At 40.8% G+C, this 22480-nt stretch overlaps 2 protein-coding genes across 3 annotated transcripts in view; one reads left to right on the forward strand and one right to left on the reverse strand.

Moving 5' to 3' along the window:
• The window catches only part of LOC308394692 (disintegrin and metalloproteinase domain-containing protein 10), a 31809-nt gene extending 21379 nt beyond the window's left edge, over positions 1–10430 (forward strand). The window contains exons 9-15 of the mRNA XM_080879129.1: positions 859–1022; positions 4365–4536; positions 4664–4808; positions 5057–5240; positions 7968–8067; positions 8435–8655; positions 10297–10430. Coding sequence (XP_080735255.1) covers positions 859–1022; positions 4365–4536; positions 4664–4808; positions 5057–5240; positions 7968–8067; positions 8435–8655; positions 10297–10401 — 1091 coding nt within the window. The 3' untranslated portion in view covers positions 10402–10430. The remainder of the gene's footprint in view (positions 1–858; positions 1023–4364; positions 4537–4663; positions 4809–5056; positions 5241–7967; positions 8068–8434; positions 8656–10296) is intronic.
• A 1999-nt stretch (positions 10431–12429) lies between these two features.
• Positions 12430–16971, reverse strand: lpl2a (lipoprotein lipase 2 a). Of its 2 annotated transcripts, none has more exons than XM_080879131.1 (10): positions 16723–16971; positions 15694–15767; positions 15245–15424; positions 14935–15046; positions 14607–14840; positions 13897–14139; positions 13536–13656; positions 13019–13237; positions 12659–12766; positions 12430–12567 (listed from the first exon to the last, which is right to left on the reverse strand). In XM_080879131.1, exons 1-10 carry the CDS (start codon positions 16820–16822, stop codon positions 12546–12548), a joined length of 1413 nt encoding a protein of 470 aa, XP_080735257.1. In that variant the 5' UTR covers positions 16823–16971; the 3' UTR covers positions 12430–12545. The 2 variants fall into 2 exon arrangements, with proteins under 2 accessions (XP_080735257.1, XP_080735256.1); XM_080879130.1 differs by having other exon boundaries at positions 15694–15890.
• Between the last annotated feature and the right edge of the window lie 5509 nt (positions 16972–22480).

The following is a 22480-nucleotide window of genomic DNA, read 5'->3' on the forward strand; positions in this document are numbered from 1 at the left end:
GACCTGTATTTCTACCTTCCTCAGCTGCTTCAGTGGTTTTTAAAATCCTATGTGGATCATTTGGTTGCAGCACTCAGAAGCTCCCTTCACTCACAAAGTTGCAACAGACGGTCGCCCCTCCCACAGCCTGGTTCTGCCACAGGTTTCTTCCTGTTAAAAGGGAGTTTTTCCTTCCCACTGTCACCAAAGTGCTTGTTCATAGAAGATTGTTTGATTGTTGGGGTTTTTTGGATTATTGTCAATTATTTACCTTACACTATTAAGCACCTTGAAGGCATTAGTGTTGTGATTTGCTTCTATATAAATAAACAGAAATGTATTAAATCGACAGCTATACAAAGATATGAACTAATTACAGTTGCATATAACATAACAAAACCCTCTGAGACCTCTATCTCATCAACATGATCAATACCTGCCATCATTTCAACATGTTATGGACAAAACTCTTTTTTTGTATAAAATTAACAGTGTTGTTAACAAAAAGTTGCCAAAAATGGCCAATGCATCAAATGCAATAAAAAAAAAAAAAGATATATCATCAAAATATATCATACAAAAAATGATACAGCAAAAAAAAAAAAGTGGATTTTGTTCTAAGGGTTAATAAACATCTGAGTTCCCAAAAAATCTGAATTCTCTGGCTATTTTTGATGGGTTGGGTCTTACAGGATTGAGATGAATTCATAAATGTTACATAAATATATGTAAAGGTTTTTCAGGAGAACGCTGAGATAAATCGGAATGTTCAGAAGTTTCAGCTTTTAAACTATATTTACTTTAAGTATTAACTTTAAGTGTCACATACTCAGTGAACCTCACAATCTCAGATATTGTCTTTTATTTTCTTTATCTAAGGAAACTGGGGAGGAGTGTGTTCAAAGCCTGCGACCCTCAAAAACGGTGTTAACTGCACCCTGAACACAGGTCTGGTCACAATTCAGAACTACGGACAGTTTCTGCCTCCTCGACGAGTCCAGCTGACTTTGGCACACGAGCTTGGCCACAGCCTTGGATCTCCGGTCAGTCACCACGAAAAACACCAGCAAAAAAAACAAAACATGATTACAATTCAACCATACAACTTATATAAAGATTTTTTCATATATGTCGGAACTTGTTGATGTCAGTTGTGGTTTAAATTATATCTAGAAGGTCGAACAGGAGGCCTTTTGTAGATATTGCAGCTGCAGACAGAGCAAGTTGTATTCAGTTGTATTTATTAAGTTGTATTTATCTGAGTGTACTGATAGCATTTCAACATCTTACCTTTAAAAAGTACATCTCAATCTTCTGTGCTGCTATATCTCCATGGTGCAGCTAGCGTATGTTGCTCCACGACCACAATTTCATGTTCATGTAAATCAAATTGTGGGTTATTAGACAGATGGTGCTTTTGTTGAGAGACAGTAATGACTTAGCATTAGCCTAGCTTTAGTGACAACAGTGCTCCATGCACCAAAATAAGGCCAGGTGATTTCTGACTGAAGGATTACCTGTATTGGAATCAGTCTTACTCATGGTTAAAAACTCTATTGAAATGAAAGCCAGATTGCTCAGCACCAAGAAAACAAAATCAAATATATCATGCCTTTTCTTTTCTTTTTTTTAGTGCAGCCAAATCTGCTGCTGTTTCTGTTTGTTGTACTAATGAGTGACGGTAAAACGTGAGGAGACTTTTCATTCGATTTGCACGTTTCATGGGTTCAGTGTATCCTGGATGTCTGTTTGCTAGTTTCAACCTGAATCATTTCCATCTTTTATTTAAACATAAAACGTCGTTGGCTGTTTGCTGAACGTGACGAGTCGCATATTCTCACACGGTTGTTTGCACTGGAACAAATTGTCTGTGAATGATTCACTTCTGTGGGCGTTGGAGACCTTGTCCTTTATTGACTGGTTTGTTTTTATAGGGACCCCTGTCTCAGTCTCACTGGTACATCTCAAAAAAGGGAACGGGAGGAGCTCTGATGTCAGTCACTTGTGTCCTATGGTTACTCTCTGTTTGTGTCCATAAGCAGAGCCTGGCAGTCTCTTCCGCCACCTCAATAACAGCACACATGTTATATAAGCACACAAATGCCTGCACCTCAGTATGTGTGACAGCTGCTAACACCTCCAACCTTTCTCCTGCTGCCCAAAACGCCAGCAGCACTCCACACTCTCTTTTCACCCTGCTCTCTATTATTCATATTACCACACACTAAAGAGCCCTCCGAGGCATTCCTGAGCAGATTAGCTCTGCTATGTCAGACCCTGCTGCCTTTTTATAAATTAAACTACTGTAAGCACACCTCGGCCCCTCTAATATCTTTGCTCCTGTGACAGCCATGTTTCCAGGCTGCATAGGATTGAGGAAGACATAAAGACATGTGACTGAAGGTCTCTCCTGCAACTTCATGGTGGAAAAAGCACAGGGGTGCACTGTGATGGGGAGAAACTTTGATTAAAAAGACGCTTTGGCTTTCAGAATATTTCTCTTCCAAACTGTGTATCTCTACACTGATTTTTAAAAATGAATTCATCAGGTGAAAGATAAATTGAAATATAAAGAGGACATCATTGATGGGTTGGAAACAAGACCAAAGTTTGCAAAGGCGACCTTCACTATCTAAACCATTACACCTTGCAACTGTAAGTCAGCAACAACAAAATGAATTTTTGAAGGTCATTTATCAGACTGGCTTCCAGGTTAATATCTGAAAAGTTATATCTTTTCTTTGCTTTACCTCTAATATAATGGATAAAAAGAAAATAACTATCAAAACCATCAAAGCAGATTTAGGCAGCAAGTCTTAATTTGCATTAAGTTGAAACGTCTTTTTTCAGGTGTAAAATGTAAATAAAAACAAAATGCAATGATTGGCAAATAAACTGATCTGCAAGGCCAGTAACATTGTGGGGATGGAGCTGGACTCCCTTAAGGTGGTGTCGTAGAGGCGGATGTTGTCCAAGATAAGGACAATGTTGGATAATACCTCCCACCCACTCTATGACATGCTGGCTAGCCACAGGAGCACGTTCAGTGAGAGACTGAAAAGCACCACTGAACGACACAGGAAATCATTCCTGCCCGTGGCCTTTACAACTGTAAACACTGCAACAGTTACACCCTTTTTGCACACGCTCTTTTCTACTCAGTAATGTTGTTGTCAATATTCTAGATATATATTTATAATCACCTCTGTCAATCCTTGATATTTATTATTGAGTGGTTTGTATTGTTGTATTTGTACTGTGCTATTTCTTACATCTGTAAATCTGTAACATATTGTATTGTTAAATAGTCTAGCCTGTTTCTGTTACTGTTATTCATATTCATATAGGAGCACTTTTAAGTTTTTCCCCTGTCCCCATATTTGTTTACAGGTGTTGCTGCTCCATAAATCATATTTACTTAAACTGTATAGTCATTGATTGCTTTATCCTTTGTGAATATTTTGTTGTCCCGCTCCTTATTTTCTCATTGTATTCTGGGGGGTGTAGTGCATAGAGCTTATGTATATTTGTATAAGAAGAAACATTCAGTACCTCATAAAATACAAGGAAATAGCACACCAGGTTTTTCCTGAATTGGAAAAGCTTTCTAGTATAAACACTTATCTTTGTTTTTGGTTATGTTTAACCTAAAATCACATCGTGTCTGTGAAAACAGCATCTGTAGACTGCTACAGGTGCTCAAAAAGTAAACAGGAAGTGCTGTTATATACATTTCTGCAGAGGTATTGAACACAGCTTTGCTTTTCTTCCTGTTTTTCAGCTTTAAAGAAAGCGTAGTTCTGGTATACACTAGAAGCGAATACAAGGTTTGGTGTAAAGTCTGAAGCCCCCACAAAAGAAACTGAGGCATGAGAGTGGAAACACAATTCAAGTTAGTTTTATGCATGCTGAAAGAAAGAGTTCCAACATCTGCTGTGTTGCAGTGCCCTGGCAAACCCAGAGCTGCAGATAGTGACAGATAAAGTGACGACTGTATAATCACCAGTGTCTTTCAACCTAATCTTAAACATATGCAAAAATATCCACATCAATGCCGTTTCCCTCAGCATGTTTGCATGTTCACTTCAAGTCTCTGCATTAGACTAATAATTCATCAGAGACTTTGACATGCTAAGAGTATGAGCTCCAGAAAAAGAGGAAGCTCTAGTTTTATTGCACATGTGGAACACATCATTAGATGGACAGGGGATTCAAGATTTGTCTTTTTGCTCTTAAAAGTAAAACTGCCCTTTCAGCTGAGGCCTGCTGATGGACATGACTGGAAAAGCTCCTCATCGTGATCAGTGAAGGAAGTTGATTCCCCGATCTATATTTAAGAGGTGGAAGCAAATATCTTCATGCTTGCCGTTTTGTCTGTGTTTCAGCACGATGAGGGCGCTAACTGCGGGAACCTCGGCTCCGATGTCGGTAAAGGCAGGTACCTGATGTTTCCTTACGCCACAGACGGGGCGCGTGAAAACAACGATAAATTCTCACCCTGCAGCATCAAACACGTTAGCAACATCCTGAAGCTGAAGAAAGATGACTGCTTCACGGGTGAGGAAGAAATATCAGTGTCCTGCATCCTGTTTACATTGTGCACTAGTTGCTGCAGCCTTCAGGCTATATCTGTATTTGTGTATCTGCTCATGTGTTTATCTGCTTGTCTGTTCATTTTGGGCAGTCAGTGATCAGCCCATCTGTGGAAACCAGATCATAGAGGAAGGTGAGGAGTGTGATGTCGGTAACAAAGATACAGATCTCTGCTGCTACAGTGCTAAAGAGCCTGTAGGAATCCAGTGTCACCTCAAGCCTGGTAAAATCTGCAGGTACTCCACATGTACACAACATCAAAGTGTGCGAAAATGATTTCCAAAACTGTAATTAGCTGTTCAGGTCTTTCTGAATATTTGTAGTTCAATCATGTATGGATTTGAGGTTAATAAATTTAAATATTCATCATCAGTCTTTCATCTAAACTATTTATATTCTAGTTTCGAGATGCGGCTTTGTTTAGTTTAGATGTAGCTCTCATGTGCAGCCATGTTTGTGGTGTTTTTTCTCTTCCATTCATCAGTCCAAGTCAGGGCCTGTGTTGTGGTCAGAAGTGCGAGTTTAAGCCAGAGGGTCAGAGGTGCGACGAGGAGACAGACTGCCAGAAAGCGAGCGTGTGCTCAGGACTCTCCCCGCTCTGCCCCAAGCCAGCTGCCAAGGAAAACCTCACTGTGTGCAGTCAGGGCACGCGTGTCTGCCTGAATGGGGTGAGGCGGGCACATCCACCACACCAGAGCGTTACTTAACACACTCCGTTACCCAATGAGGGAAAGTGTGCAAGTGTGCAGCAATGTTGCAAAGCATGTGAATCTTGACCTTGAAAGCAGCACATGGCAATAGACTTTCAGTATAAGGTTCATTTAGTAGCTTTTCCAGAGATTTCTTTTTCATCATGTCCACTCGCCAGACACCTTATAAGGTGAAGATGGGCACAGTGTGGTCATAAGGACATGGTCATAGTTGGCAAAAATACTCAGGTAGGCTGTGGAATTTGTCAAAGCCAAATTCTGACTCTACCATTAGAATGTCGCAGAACTTCAAAGAGACTCATCAGACCAGACAACAGTTTTCCAGTCTTCTAAGGTTCAATTTTAACAATCCCGTACACGCGGTTTCTTGTTATGAGCTAATAAGAGTGCCACCTGGAGTGGTCTTTTGCTACTCTGGTTCATCTTTCAGAGACATGAAAAAGAGTTCTTCATATGTTGACACAACCTCTGACATCAACAAGGCATTTTCATCCATGAGACCTGCCAGTGAGTGGATATTTTTTCTTTATTAAGACCACTCTCTGTAAACCCTCGACATGGTGGTGTGGTAAAATCCCAGCAGATCAGCAGTTTCGGATATACTCAGACCAGCCTGTCTGGCAACAACTCTGCCACATGATTGGTTCATTAGATATTTACATTGTTCAGTTGAGCAGCGGTTCCTAACAAAGTGTTCAGTGAGTGAGTTTGTTGTGTTGTGTGTCAGCTCTGTCTACACCTAATATCGTGATCATACAAAAATATCAGTGTCAATGATATTTGTTGTATTTGGCACAACAAGCAACCTTTTTTTGATAAAACCGTGTCGCCTGCATACGCAGAAATTCACATTACAATTCAGCCAGAGTCTCACTTATTTTAAATAAAAGTTAAGAAATTTCTTCACTTGAAATCGTTGCTGCAGAAAGGTGATTTAACTGCAAACTAGCCTTGCTTTTATATAGTAGTTCTCTATTGCAAAGAGACGTGTTACAGATGAGTTGCAATCATCAGTGCAGACTGACTCAGACTGATTGCATATTGCAGACAGAATGCTAACATATAAGCAGTCTGTCTACTTTTATAGAAGAGAGCACAATTATTTGCAAACACTCACCAGTGTGTCTGAGAGTGCAGAGAGTGCAAGTTGCCTCCCATCAGCTGACTTGTGCATTTGCCTTCTGATTAAAAGTGATTGAGGGCGTTGCACACAAATAAGTTCGGCTGTTTCCAGTTTCTCATTTAAAATACAATCAAGTGCTTCCTGTTTTTGTTTTAGGTAGCACGAAATGAAAATTATCTTGAAATAATCAGAACATTTAAAACCCACTGTCTGTGCTTACTGGCAGGTATTACAGGTGTAAACAAAGGTGCCATTTTAACACAGCATTTCTGAAAAAAGAAGAGAAAAATCCTTTTTAACCAGCAGGATAACAACAGGATCTCCCTCCAAAATTAAACACAGACGTTACTCTGTCCTCTCAGCAGGAGAACATTTATTCCAGCTGTGACTGTGGTTTTCTGGATATATTATTCTCCAGATGTTCTAACCTCATCTAACCTGGATGACCTGATCCGGGAACATAAAATATATAATCCCAAACGTAAAACATGATAAAAGGCTTTTAAGAAGATGTAAGTAATAGTGTAAACCAAGAAAGGTAAAACTTATCTTTAGTTAAAATTCTCAAATTCATCTCTTTTTTTTCACTGACACTGATATATTATTTCCAACGAAACACAAAAGAGAAAAAAAAACTTCAAACAAACATATTCGGTTCATCAAAACATGTCAAACATAAATTTACTTCAGGCTTAAAAAACAACAACAGTGAAACACATCTGTGATGCAGATCCCCACATTACAAAGTCTCAGAAAGTAAGAGGCAGTTTCTAAACTCTGTCGAACACTATATAAGTGTCTGTAAGTGTTATATATACTGAAAAAGTTAATGCAACACAAGCGCCCCAGTACCTCTTACCTGTCTGTTTCCCCAGTTTTCTTATGAGACATTAGCCAGGAGTGGTTATGAATGGCTAAATCTGATGTATTAACATGAAATGAAAAACACTCCCTAAACTAGCTCATGTCTTTTTGTGTGCGTACGTATTTGAGTATTTGAACTAGTGTTGTTTGAATTGAACCTGGTATACTTTTCTGTATTTTTTCTTGACTTCAGATCGTTCTTTAATGCCCTAGGCTCTGTATGACATCAAAGAGAGCACATATGTCTAATATGGTGCATAGGCACATGGCTTGGGCTGTGAGGAAAGAAGCCCCGCCCACCTTTAGTTCAAATCTCCTGTTTGTGGGAGGTAGCCAATGAGATATAAGAATGCTTAAATCGAGGGTCCAGTGTACGATAAATAAGGACCTTTATGAGCTCTGGTAGAGTCCTGTATAAAAACATGGATCTGGAAACTAACATAATAGGTCCTCTTTAAAACATAAATATAGATATATAAATTTTAATTCAATGCTAATTCGCATGACTGACATAAACTGTAAGGTAGTGAAATAATCCAATTACCTACCAATCGAGTCAATATTTTGATCATCAACAATAGACGTACTGATATTGATGAACTTGAACTGGCTCTTATTTGTCTTAATTTCTTACATCATAGTTCTCCCAGCTTCTTCTGACTCTACATCCTAACTGTAGTATCTGTTTGTCTCTGAAGGTCTGCACTGGCTCGGTTTGTGTGAAGCACCACCTGGAGAAGTGCGACTGTCCCGGAGACTCCATGAGGGAGAAATGCCACATGTGCTGCCAGAAGCCCGGTAACCATGGGAACATGTGTCCTCTGCTACAGAGGAATGTGTTTACACGCTGTGTCTCAACAACTCAGGCTGTGTTAATTAGTGCTGAGGTTACATTTCTAAATGATTGTGTTCTTTTAGACCAATCTGTGTTCACAGATCGTAGTTATTAAAGGTCAACTGTTTCTCAAACTCCGGTTTCCATTTCATATTGTCAAGTTTTGAGTAAGTGGCATATCTCTTTATGATATACACACACAGGCTGGTATGCGGCTCAAAAAACTTGCTTTTGTAAAGTATAAACAGTATTTATACTCTCTCTCTCTCTATGTGTGTGTGTAATGTTTCTGTAACTTGATTTGATTTCCTTTGTTTGTATTTCTTGCAGATCAGCCTGAGACTTGTGCAAGCACCACATCGTCTGTTCTGTCCGATCACTTCCACAAAAAAGTGTTGCCCCTGGTGGGTGGTGCGCCGTGCTCTGGAAACCGTGGATACTGCGACAAATTTCACGTATGCCGCATCCTCGATGCAGACGGCCCCATCGCGAGACTGAAGAACTCCTTTCTTCATTTGGATGACTTCGACGACGTGGGAGAGTGGATGAAGGTGGAATCTACATTAGTGCGATAACATCAGAATAAGATAAATACATTGATTGTCAGGTTTCGCTGCATAGCAGGCACAGTTGGACCCAAGCGCAGGACCCAAAAAATGGCTTTATTTCTGAAGGTAATAGGGCAGAGTGGACACACCTGAGGAACACAGCTGAACAGAATCCGACTGACGAGACAGGGGAAGCAAAACTGAACATGATACATAGGAGACCTTAGACTATTAAAATAAAACAGGAAGAAACACTGAGACTAAGACATGAGGGATAGCTGGGTCTAAATAAATATAAATCTGCCTACACCTCAAAAATGTATTCGATCTACACATGGCTATAAAACATGCAGCTTGTCTACTAGAAGCTCCTCTACTCTACTTGTTGAAGTATACTTGCTCATCTGTATGAGTCTGTGAACTTTAGGTTAAAAGCTCTTAGGTATAAGAAAAGGTGCTTGTGAGAAAGATGGTTGTAGTAAGAAAGTACTTTTTGTGCTCAAATACAGAAGAAAAGTCCTCTTTCCTTCAGATTAGGTATGATCCAAAAAAGAGGTTTACGACTGACGGCCTGTAGATCCACGTGATGAGCCCATCCCATTATTTGGCTGATATGCATTTGGCAGCTGGAGAACATTTGTTTTCTCTATCGGGGCCATATGTTGTTCATATCTGGGTGTTCAGTGTTCAGTCTTAAAACAAAGTAGAGTCTTTTCTACAGTTTCTGGGTTGAAATGGTGTGGAAAGCACGTGCAGCTGGCCTTGAAGCATGTTTTCTTTCAGCCAGTGGATGCGTCAGAAGTGTTACTCAATCGGTAGAGTTACCCAAAAGATCAGCTACCATATGTGCTCCCTGTGTAACAAACAGGATGTTTAGCCATTGTGTTCATTTGAATAAAACAAGTAATTCAAAATAATATAGACCTTTTTTTTAATCCCTCTTGGTATCCTATTGGTCACTGGGAGAAACTGTGCATTTCCCAACCAGTAGGTGAGTAGTTGCAGGAGGTTGTTGGCTGTCACTGCGTGACATCAGTCACAAAAGTCACAACCAGTGGAATACTCCCTTTTCCCTAGCAACTAGTGGTTGCTAGGTAGTCATCAGCCAGTATATAGGTTATTGTGACTGGGACCTAACCAGTATGAAACCACAAAGCATTATAGACTGAAACTTTTGAAAGAAGAAACTGCACATGTAGTGTTTTTGTATCTGCTTCATAAACAAAAAGAGACACGATTGCAAAAGAAAAGGTAGATTAATACTCAGTGATAACATGGTAATAGCACAGTAATAACATTATAATGGCCTGTAATGATATTTAATTATAACATTATTACTAAATAATAGCTTTGTATCAGTGATGGGTTCTAGCTTAGTGATATTAGACTGATTTATGTAATGGGGGGTAATAACTGAGGGAATAATATGAAAGTGAACAATAATGAACAATAAGGCAAAATCAGTGAGGTAATATTTTTGGTAAATAAAACCTTTGAACAATAAAATTATTGTTTCTGCTCAACATTTTAAATTAAAGATTAAATTAAAGATTTTTATTCTAGTGATCTTAATCTTAATCTTAAACCAAACGACACCAATGCTTCCAGCTTATTCGAAATCATGTTTCTGTTTATTCTCCTCAGGCTCACTGGTGGGCCATCCTGCTGGCTATCCTGACGCTGTCTGGAGTCATGGGCTGCACCGTCTGCCTCTGCAGCATTAAACTGGACACACGTAACTTGGAGTGACTTTTTATCCCTGAAGACTCTTGAATAAATGTCCTTTACCTGAGATCTTCAGGTGCCACGTCGAGGAGGATTCATCAGCTTTGTTCAACTGCCCAAAAACTCAGCCATGTTCACCGATGTCTTTGTGTAACTCTTCACATTTAGGAAAGACGCAAGAGTCTCCTGTGATGTATGTGTTGTGGAAAATGTTGCTTCTTCTGCTGCCAAATGTGGGTCAGTCAGCTGCCCCTCAGAAAGCTGAAGCTGCAATGTAAAGCCATCTGTCACTACAAAGCCTTAAATGCACGGAGCATGTTTAAGACACTAATTTCAGCTATGAGGAGCATCCAGCTTTCCATCTCAACCATAGCAACACCTGCAACTGAAGGGTCTGCGTGTACATAGAGTTTGACGGTACTTTCTTTCAGTAGATACTATTTTGCAAATCTTTGGGCAAATACTGTGTTTTACTCTGCTACATTTATCTTCAATCTTCTTAACAACCTACATAACAGTTTAGAATAAGATATAAAACAAACTTATCTACGAGGTCAAACCAGCAAGTTCCAACCTTTGTGGTCCTGTAAGGAACCAAAGTGTGGTTAAACTAAAGCTGACGCTGCAGTTTACGGTGTCCTTACTCAGCATATCTTTGGGGTCACCTTGACACATGTAGCCAAACACGTGTCACAACACCACAATTACAAGGACTTGCAGAAACAACACCGCTCGCTGGGCTGAATCCAGGACTGCTTGCACTTTTATATCAGAAACAGTTGTGAGTGTTTAAATTGTTAAAACTGTTTAGATCAAACACACTTTGATAATATTTTTTAACGGAACAAACAGCCTTGAGATGGTAAATAGGACTGATAATTATATTTTTTTTTATACTGAGCGAGCAAGGAAGAAAAGTTGAGCATTTCTCTCGACCTTTAAAAAAAATGCAAGCTCAAGATGACCTCTCAGGCGACACGCTGGTTTTATTAAAGAATTTATACAATACAGAGACGTATTTACAGCTATGTACAGTGATTACATGAACACACTTTTTATAGATCAAATTCACAGAGAGGTGAAAATATATAACTAGCAGCGCTCCATATAAGAGACTCCAGTATCTATATTATAGTATTTACATTTATTGTACAGGTGAGTTGTTTTCTCTTTCCCTGTTTTAAGTGCAAAATACCTTTTTATAAAAGTCACAATTATTACAGTACAATACCTCTGAAGAACTGAGGTTCAAGTATTGCTTACTAACTGGAAATGCATAATTGAATGAGCATGAGCCAAAAAATAAAATCTTATCCACAGCAGATATTGCACTTTACAAAGACCACACATCACAAACATTAATAGAAGCTTTGCTTTCGAGCTCACACCGAATATTACATACTCGTTAAAAGAAGGAAGCCATTTTTAGAAGAGTATCCAGCACTTCTTTGAGGTGACAGCTTCAAAGTAACGTCTTCTTGCAGGAGTGAAGCAGTAAAACATGCAAAAGCATTTAAAATAACACCTTTTTCAGCTTTGAGTACTTCAGTATAAGTTCATACAGTAAGAACAACGGACGCCGAGTTGGAAGGCAACAATAAAAAGCCGAAAAGCTTCTGCTGCTTGTTTACAGTAAGGCACACTGATACAGGTCCCACAGTCACATACAGCGCTGAGAGTCACAGTGGTGAATGCTCGGTGACTCAGGTAACTTAGTACTTACTTAGGTAACACAAAAAGGTAACTAAACTGTAACCTACTGCTTAAAACACACAAAAAATACACCTTTAATATTATTTTTCCTCATTTTCAGAGGTGTCACTCTATTATATTTCACAGTGGTTCCTTTATATGAAATATTATTATTGTACTACACATCAGGGCATTAGTACCTCTACAACCAAACTTTGTTGATCTGGCCTGTAAGATTTACTAGTAGTACAACAATCAAGCAAAAGTCATTAAATTACTTTTTTTTTTTTTTTTTTTACAAAGTATGACATAGTATTCACATACATATTGTTTTAAACATTATACCTATTTGGATATATACAAGGTGATAAAGGCTTTCAGATATTTACTGGTGTATAAAAGTTACTAGTGTATAAATTATCTGCTAAGTGCTGAAATGGACAAAGGGGATGGTGGAGAGCGTCTTGTCTTCACGATCAGTGGTTCTCCAGAGTTACTCTACAGACAGAAGCAGCAAATGTATTGTTATTTATCAGCGTTAGCAGTAATGCAATGGTAAAGAGTAGGGTTAACACAGAGGCAAGCTCACCTTCTTAGAGTTCGCTTTCTGTTCGTCCTCCACGGATCCTTACATTTAACAAACGTGAGCTCCTGTGTCAGCTTCTGAGCGTCAGGATCTTTTATGCAGAACACCATCCTGTGGGAGAAATTCATGAAATACTGCTTAACTGTGCGTGTTCAAGTAGCTCCCTGAGATTCTGCTTAAGCCTGTGCTTTAAGCTTGATATATTTTAGCCATAAATCCCAGTAATAGACACATTTCTATGAGGTCCATCATGGAAACTCCAACACTGGCATTTCAGGAAAACTCAAGGGAAGCCTCGAGTTTTTTGTCTTCTGGCAGACAGACATTATTTGGTAACTACACCTTTAATGTTCTGCAACTCACTTTTGTTGCGTCTCGCCCGCTCTAATGCGGATTTTGTGAACCGCCACGTTAGCGCCATCTGAGCTGCCAGACCACCAAGAGGAAACCATCTTCAGCATGCTTGACGCAGACCAGCCGTTTGTCTCCTCCCATTTAAACTTCAGCATCAGCAGGTCACCGATGTCTTTCTCCGTCACCAGCAGGAACGAATGTGTCTTATTTGTGACAATTTTCTCCTTTCTGCCAGACACAGGCGGAAAGAAATGTTGATCTCCACGCATACACATAGCCAGCATGTTTTATTTAACTGAGGCTTGTAAAGTATGTGCCATAAAAGATGATAACATGGCGATGAAAGCACGCTGTAAAGGCCCAGCAGTGAAATGTGTTTGTGTGTGGTTGCCTCTTTCTGTTTATGGTTTCTGTCTCGTGCTGTTTTCTTTGATTACTGTGCAAGTGTTAAAAACAACTCGTAACTTGAAAAATGCAAGTCACTGTGCAGTAATTCTTCTTCATAAGGGTTCAAACCCTCACTCACAGTTTAAGCTGCAGGTTTTCAGCTTCTCCTCTGGTTCCATACAGCGAGACAGTAAGCGAGGGCTCCATAGCTGAGCTATTCACCTTACTGGAGAAGTGGATCTTCAGCTGATAGTGGTAAACTGCAAAACAAAGCAACAATTTGCACCATTTAAGGACCTGAAAGCATGCGTGTAAATTAACGTAATAAAACTGCTCCAGATTTAATGGGTTTAAGTTTCAGCCGAAGCAACTAGAATCTCAAAAGTCAACAATCCCAGAAAGTATGAGATGTTTTTTAGATTATTCTTTGCTTTTTGTTTCTGCAAATATATCAGCTTTCATGTGATAACAGCGATGATATTAAAGAGCATGCCGCTGACCTCTGAAAGGCATGGAGGATCGTGTCTTGGTGTACATCTGAACGCTGCGAGGCTTGCGGACCTTGTTGATGTCGTAGCCCACCGTGTTGCAGCGGCTTTTCCGGCAGCTCAGGCACATCCCGCGGTCGAACATGTCGTTGCTGCCACATCTGTACGCCATGGCCGCTTCCTGCTCGTTCAGCAGGGAGTCGATGAAGAGGTGAACCGAACGCTCGTGTTCACACTTGACGGCGTCCGACACAGCTGAGGAGGAAAGAAATGGATGCAATTTATTATCTGCTCTAATTCTCTACATTGCATACACATTACTTTTCCATTCAGTAGCTGACCGTGCTCCGGGTAAATTTACTTATTTTTAATCTGACCTTTCCTCAGCCATGTTTGGGACCCTCTGTTTATTTTCACACTGGTGTGAATGACGTCATTGTGCAGCTGTCATTAACAATGTCCACTGCTAAGATATTAATGACAGCAGCAAGCAGTTACAAGCTTCTAAGCGGCACACTCTGTGTATAGGCACTTATGTGTTTCTAAAAAATGTGCTTAATTTTGTTTTATTGTGGCTGAACCTCTGATCTGATTGCTTCATAATAAAGTTCATTAACGCTTTAACTAACTTTACCTGTTTCTTACTCTCTTCGTAAAAGAATACAACAATCACTGTGCAGATACAGTAAAATCAGGGCTGCAGTCATTTTAGTTATTTTTACCAAATATTCCAAAGTTGGCGATCTTCTCCAGCGCTCCCCTGAGGTTGCAGCCCGGCTGGTAGCTGCCTCCGTTGGGGTAAATGTCCACGTGGCCGACGGGCTGCTGGATTCCGATGCTGAGACCCAAAGAGCCGCGTGTGAAGGTGTGAAGGACATCCACGAAGTGAGCATCATCTGGGGAGAGGCGCCTGTGGGCGTGTTCGCCCTCGAAGTCGGGACCAGCGGGATCCAAACCTTCAGACAGAGACGAGGAGGACCAACATTACACGACTTTATTGTTGTGGTAATAGCTTTAAAACAAACATCTGAAATCTTCTGTCTTGTTTACCGGTGATTCTTCCGACTTTATTGGTTGCATGGCTGCCAGCAAATCCGGCCACGTGGGCCCCGAGGCTGTAGCCAATCAGGTGAATGTTCTCAAGAGGCATGTTGGTGGTCTCCTTGAAAATCAAAAGTAATTAAGTTAAGGAGAGTGTAAGAAATACTCCACATTACCTTTGGGTTTAATTTCATTCGCTTTTTCTTTGTTACTCATATAAACACATCGTTTAAATACTTGAGGTTAAATAACACTAACTCATCGATATTTTAATGAAAGGGCATTTAATGAGACCTGTGAAATCAAGAGCTTAACTAACCTCGATCCAATCGATGAACTGAGCGATCTCCTGCCCCACTGCTTTGGTTTTCTGAGCTGCGACCACATAGTGATTCTGAGCCGAGTTGAGCCAGTCCACCACGATGACGTTGGCCGTCTGCTCTCTCTCATACAGTGCCGATACCAGTTTAGGGATCCAGCTTTCAAACATACCACTCAGCTGTTGAAAAGACAAACAAACATCAATCCTGACAAGTGAAACTAGTGTACGCGTGTAATTTAAGCCACCTCCAGATCAACATGTCAGGAAATACTTTGGCTGGTTGTCAGTCAATATGATTTTTTTATTTTAGTGAGATGCCACCTCACCAGAATTTGGTGAAAGGTATTCCCGGTCTTTTATTCTCCTTTCGATTCAAAAGAAAACAAAGCTCTGGATATTTTGGAAAATAGGGGCAGGTTAAAACAAGCTGAAGCATCTCTGCTTACCGTCCAGCCATGGATTATGAGAAAGGTTTTGGAAGTGCCGTTGAAGGTGCAGGTTGCCAGGGAGTCGGGTTTTCCTGGAATGATGTAGCAGAGGTCATCATCGGGATGGGATGGCTTGCGCAGCGAGAATTTGGCAACAGTGGCATTGCTCTCAGCCTTGTGGCCAAAAAAGCCTTTCACAGGATCGAGGAAGTTACCTGACAGAGAAGATTATCCAGTTAGCTGGATGGTTTAAGAGAACTTTATACTCTTAAAAAAATAAAGAAGGGGAAACAAATCCTCTGGCTTCCTGGTGTTTTGATCAGATATACAAATCTTATCTAATAGTCTGGCTGGAAAGTCTGAGAAGTCTGACCAGCTAGCTGAGTTGCTGGTGGCAATAAGGTCCGCCCCCAGGGCCCCTCAGAAAATGAGCTTCCACCTTAGAGGAGATCAAAGCTCAGGGGTTTAAGGAGTTCACTTGGTCAGGACTGAGCTCCACAGAGGCTCATAAGGGTTTCTCAGCTTTGTTCCTGCCACCTCACCGAATATAATCTGCCCAAGTTTCTGTGGTCCTGCTGGCACAGTCAGCTGACTGGGCCTTGTACTGGTTTTCAAAGTGTGGGGAGGCGGAGACCAGACCCTTGCAAACAATTACCAAAATAAAGGCTCCAATAGTTTGAGGATCATATTGTGAAAATAAATAGACATGATGACACCCGGATAAATCAGTTTGTTGGGATAATTTGACAGTCTGACACATTTCAGTTTATTTCTCTAATTTCCAGCGTTAGCTTCAATTTCAGAGCGTCTCTTCCAGGGAATAGTAAGTGAGGAGAGTATCAGAGATGAGTTTAGTCATAGACACGTGACCTAAAGTATGTCCTATAGCGCGTTGATATCACTGGCAAGGTAGAAACTACTGTACACACACACAAGCACTGCGCTTGGTTTTCACCAAGTTACAGTTACACGGGAATTTTCACCTCACGTACCTGCAGAACTACAAACATACAGACCTAAATGTGGATGAAGTAACTGACAACTCACCAAAAATTGAATCGGCGAGCTCTTCCTCCAAGGACGTCACATTTTGCACAGCTGCATTCAACACCACGAAGCACAGAAACCGCACTTTCCACGCTCTCATTTCTTTTGCACTTTATTCCTTTTGGAGAAAATATCTTTAAGGACGAAATCAGTCAATGAAACGCCGCAGCCCGGGAGTGTACGCAGTCCTGTAGTAAGGAATAAGCCCGCGCGTCCTGTTGCGCGCAGTGCGCTGATATCTGAACCACCTTGAACAGTCTGCGTCTTAAATAGCGCTTCTGAAGTTCTGACAAGCCATTGGCTGCTGGCCTCGGGCGGGGAATGGAAAGTAAATGTGTAAACTAAACCATTAAGCCTGCTTTATGAGGAGCGATAGCAACAGTGTTTGGCAGTGTAGCGACTCATTGAACCCCGAGAAAGCGCTATTTATTTTTTAAATGCATTCAGTGTATGTTTCTACCACACGACCACGGCCAGATCAGCAGGAGACACTGATTAGCATAAACGTTTGCATTGTTGCAGTGCTTCCTGTGTGATTAACTAAATCTGTAAAGAAATGCACTTTCATATTTAAATAGTGTAACTAGGCTGAATTGTATACATACATGGCTTTAAACCGATTTTTATAAGTCAAAGGTTCCACATCATTCAGATCATTCATCGTCATGTTTGCAGGGCTCCACTACTCAGAAACAGTTCTTATTCAATATTATATTATTTTTTTAAACTGGAAAGATAAGACTGAAACCTAACTGAGCAATCAGTGAGGTTCTTGCAGTAAAGTTAGCCGCCATTGCTTTAAAACTCTGACCTTTGACCTATTACATGTGATAGGTCAATACCTAACCTATTTACTTACCAAATAGGCTAGGTATTGCTGATACAAGTTTAAGATTATGGACACATATTCATGCAAGAGTAGCTGGCTTTACAGCTGCTGAGTTGTTGCCCAAAACGTCAGGACAAGACACTAAGAAAAACTGGGAAGGAGGCCGATGAAGTGATGGTTGAAGAGTCAGAAGCGTGTTAAAGTCAACTGCACCATTTGCAAGATATAAAAAAATTACTGGTGCAGTGACTGATATATACTATGTATGTTTGTCATGGTCGGACGGTCCTTCCCGGAGCGACCTGTCTGTGTGTGTATGTGTGTGCTTCTCTCTCTCTCCTCCTCCACCCAGTGGCTGACACACCTGCACCTAATTTGCCATCCAGCTGTCACTGATCATCCTCGTTGTGGACTGAGGTACTTAACTATGTGTCCGGATGGCAGTCGACGCTGGATTGTACTGGAGGCTCGGAGGAAGTGATACGGAGCAGAAGGTTGGAGAGAAGGAGTCCGCTGGATTAAGCCCTCGGAGGAGAAACACACTCAGATAATCACTTGGGAGACTCACCTGCACACCACTGGGAATTTGGAGATGATCACCGTTGGATTTTTGTACTTCGCTTTGTGACTGTTTTTGAGCACTGTAAATAAACGCACTGTTTGCTTCGCATCCAGAGCTCCGCGACTGAGTCTGTATTTCCCCCATTACCCGTGACAATGTTAGAGTGTGTAATAAATACAGTACATACCAAATTAATATAAGTTCGGATCTTTTTTTAAGTCCATTTTAATATAATTTTCTAAATAAATCCAAGTTCTTGATTCTGACTGCTAAACTGCTGCTACTTCACACTTTATTCACAAATCACTTGTGATCTGACTCAGACATGAGCACATATAAAATGATCATTTGTGAAATGGGACTCCCTGAAAGCTATTCAGATCACAAAAGACATATATAATTACCAACATACAGTACTTTACTAACCTATTATTGAAAATACCTTCTACACAGTGGCACATAAAAATAGCATTATGAATTTATTAAAGTATGGACTTAAAATGTGAAGCGCTTGCAGATTTTGAAAAATCCTCACCATACAGTATTTAGAATCAAATATATTTTAGCAGCAGCTGTTGTGTTAAACTCTTTCAAAACAGAGAATAATTTTAACATTTTTGTTGTGATTTTTATTCCAGATCTGTGGAACTCTCCAGGTCACATTAAAACATGCATATTTAAATGGCCTGTATTTGTATAGCGCTTTACTAGTCCCTAAGGACCCCAAAGCGCTTTACACATCCAGTCATCCACCCATTCACGCACTGGTGACGGCAAGCTACATTGTAGCCACAGCTGCCCTGGGGCACACTGACAGAGGCGAGGCTGCCGGACACTGGCGCCACCGGGCCCTCTGACCACCACCAGTAGCCAACGGGTGAAGCGTCTTGCCCAAGGACACAACGACTGAGACTGTCCGAGCCGGGGCTCGAACCGGCAACCTTCCGATTACAAGACGAACTGCCAACTCTTGAGCCACGATCGCCCCATTTACATTAAAACTGCAAAAAAAAAACTTATATTCAGTTCATTTAAGATGAATATAGCCATAAAAATGAGCGTTTGATGGAGCATCTAACTTGGACCATGAGTAAAACCCTGCAAAATCAATAATAATACCCACTTTTAGCCTCACCTGGACTGGACACCAACAGTACAGTCTTGAGATTCCTGCCCAAGGGCTTCAACTCCCAGCGCACCTTGAGTCAGGTGATCTCAAGGTCTCAGAGTGGTTTCATCCAAAGCTTGTAGTGCTAATGACACACGCCTTTTTTCACACCTGGGCTCATGTGATGATGCATATGATTAATAGTGGGTCAAGGACAACCACCTAAGGAACAAACCCCAACTAGGGTTTAAAAACCTGGGACTCTCCACCCTTTGGTTTTATGAAGAAGCATTTTCAATGAGAGGTAAATGTCTCCAAAACACTTAAAAGACAACTGTGACCTGGATGACCGAGAACCTACACAGAAATATTTTACATAATATCTTCATTTTTGCTCTGTTACATGAGGTGCAGGCCATACTGTGTAATAAAAGCTCCACTCCTCTTCTTCCTTTTGCACACACTCTCCAGATGTTGGTATTGCAACAAAATAGCTGGCTTCATTACTTTTTATTCTTCTTTGAATATGATTGGATTTTCCTTGAAAAACAGTGACTGCATTTGTTTTTCCACTCCTGCCTCTGCAGCCTTTTCAGGGGAAGCACTCGTCCCCTGGTGACTAAAGGGCAGTGAAGAACATGCCGGACCACAGCCAAGATTTGTTGGTTCCAGCTGAGATGAAAAATGGGCAAACAGTAATTCCTCCTTAAAGTTTGGAGACAACAGAATGTCTTTAATTTTATGTACTTCCAAGATTATTTCCCAAGCTGATTTCTAGGAATGGCACATGTTGCATATGAGAAAATCACACAAAAAAAGACGAACAGAGTAAAACTTTGTGTTTTTTAGGCTTATAAAAGACAGCAACAGCTTTAAACCAAGCAAAAATATGAATAGTTAATTTGTTACCATTTATACATGCAGCGTTTTTCCTGAGCACTAGTTTCAGATTGGAGAGGGCAGCAGGAAAAATGTAAAAGTCATCTTTGTGGCTTCAACAACACTTGTTCACCAGCAACAGAAAGTCATGAGGGAAAGTTTCCACAGTGACCACAAGGACAAAAATGCTTTCCTGTACCTTGACCTTACACTTACTCACACCAAGTTCTGTTACAACTCTTTAACCTTCTTTGTGTCCCAGAAAAGTAAATGAGCAATGATGTTAGTGATACTTTATGAATAATGGGAAACGGACTCTAAGAAACTCTTTGGCTGAAGGTTAGAAATCCTGTTATTCCCCAGTGACACTGCCAAAAGAAGAAAATACTGATTTCTACAGTCCCCTCACAGTGGATCAGGCATTTTCAGAGTATCAGAATTATAGAAAATGAAACATTACAAACAAAGTCGGGGGAATTTTTGTTGTTTTGTTTGGAAGATTAAATCACGCCATGACCTGATCAACTTTAAAACTAAAACAGCCGTCAGCTGACATTCAGATTGTGCTTTGAGAGTTTAAACAACTAGAATATAAAAAAACATCCACATCTCATTTCATTATCCCGGTCCAGACTCCAAATGTTGCACAACAGCTTTCCTCTTTTTAGGAAAGTTTAGGTTTAGGTGAGCTGTGGGGCTGTGGGGGCACAGCAAACCCACACCTATTCAGGTTCAAGTGGATGTGTCTACACAGGGCATACAGCATTTTGGGCCTTTGGGACTACTACATGGTCCACAGTGTACTTACCCATAGAAAACCCACGTGGAGCCTCAAAGGGGAAAAAACTGCTGTGGGCCCTGCTTGGGCACACCCATTTGAGGCCCATTTGAGGGTGGAGAGTCCCAACCAACAGAATATGTTGTTTTCATATTCTGTGAAAGTTCCCCAGTTTGAGCCTCGGAGGAGACACATGTGAGGCCCCAGCACCGAAGTCCACAGTGTGGAGTGGGGCTGAGGTGTGCGTTACAGGTGTGCCTGCTGTGGACCCGTGCGGGAAAGCTGTTACTGAGCAGGGATAGCTCAGTAGGTAAAGTGGTCGCCCCATGATCGGAAGGTCGGCGGTTCGAATCCACTTAACGGCTACCCTGAGGTACCCCTGAGCAAGGTACCGTCCCTACACACTGCTCCCCGGGCGCCTGCTTAGTGGGCTGCCCACTGCTTCACAGAGTGAATGGGTCAAATGCAGAGAAAAACAAGTAATTTCCCCATGGGGATCAATAAAGTATCCATTATTATTAATATTACAGTCTTTATACACAAGGGTAGTAAAAAAAGAGTGTTTACATAAACAATTCTTCTTTAGGGTAAATCATCATCTGTTGCCAGGCAACATCATCTGTTGCCTGGCACCTTATCCTTAATTTTACAGTACTGTGGTGAGCACTGATTTATGCACCTATATGGCTTGAGTCCTCCTAGCTATGGAGTGTACTTTTAATGAAAAGAGCAAAAGCAGTTTTAAGAACTGTATCAGTGGTCGAAACCGTTTTAGCGGCTGCTCAGGAAATGGTAACACGTGGGAAGCTGAAAGTATCATTTATTAAAATATCCGAGCACGCATTCTCAGTCAAACTAAACTGAAATTGTTTGAAAATGTACAAGCATGGCTCTCTCCACAAATACAATCAAGTACCAGGCCATAAAACTGCAAGTCAGCAAGTAGAGAGCATGAGTGTATCTCCAGCATTCTCGGTTGCTATACTTTTAATTTATTATCAAAGTAATCTATATTTAATTTAATTTATTTGTATAATCACAGGTAGCACTCAAAGTGGCCAGAATATTTTTCTAGCTCTTTTCACAGCAAGATATTTTTTTCCTTGTCTTCACTAACATTCACGATTTCAGTTTTATCATTTCATGAATGCCACACATGCAGAAGCTTTACTGGAATGAAAATGTAACGTTAGCTTCTTCTTCTGCCTCAGTTTCACCATCCTCTGTAATGCCATTCCCCTCTCACTACATCCACAAATCTTCTCTGGAGTCTTCCTCATTTCCTCCTGCCTGACAGCGCCATATTCAACATCCTTCATCCAGGATCTCCACCATTCCTTCTCTCCAATCCAATCCATCTCAGTTTTGCTGCTCTAACTTTGTCTTCACACTGCCCAACCTGAGTGGTCACTCTGATATACTTATTTCTCAACCTCTCAGAGTCTCAGAGGTTAGATAGGGCGTCATCTTGGCGCCCTATCTAACCTTCTCCATCAACACTCTGAAAGCAAACATTGCATCTGCGCTGCACTGCTCCTCACTAATCATCACCCTTCGTCTTAACCTAGCTTCAACAGCTCTTCCCCATATCTTCATGATGTG

This window comes from Rhamphochromis sp. 'chilingali', assembly GCF_963969265.1.
Source record: "Rhamphochromis sp. 'chilingali' genome assembly, chromosome: 3".
Taxonomy (NCBI): domain Eukaryota; kingdom Metazoa; phylum Chordata; class Actinopteri; order Cichliformes; family Cichlidae; genus Rhamphochromis; species Rhamphochromis sp. 'chilingali'.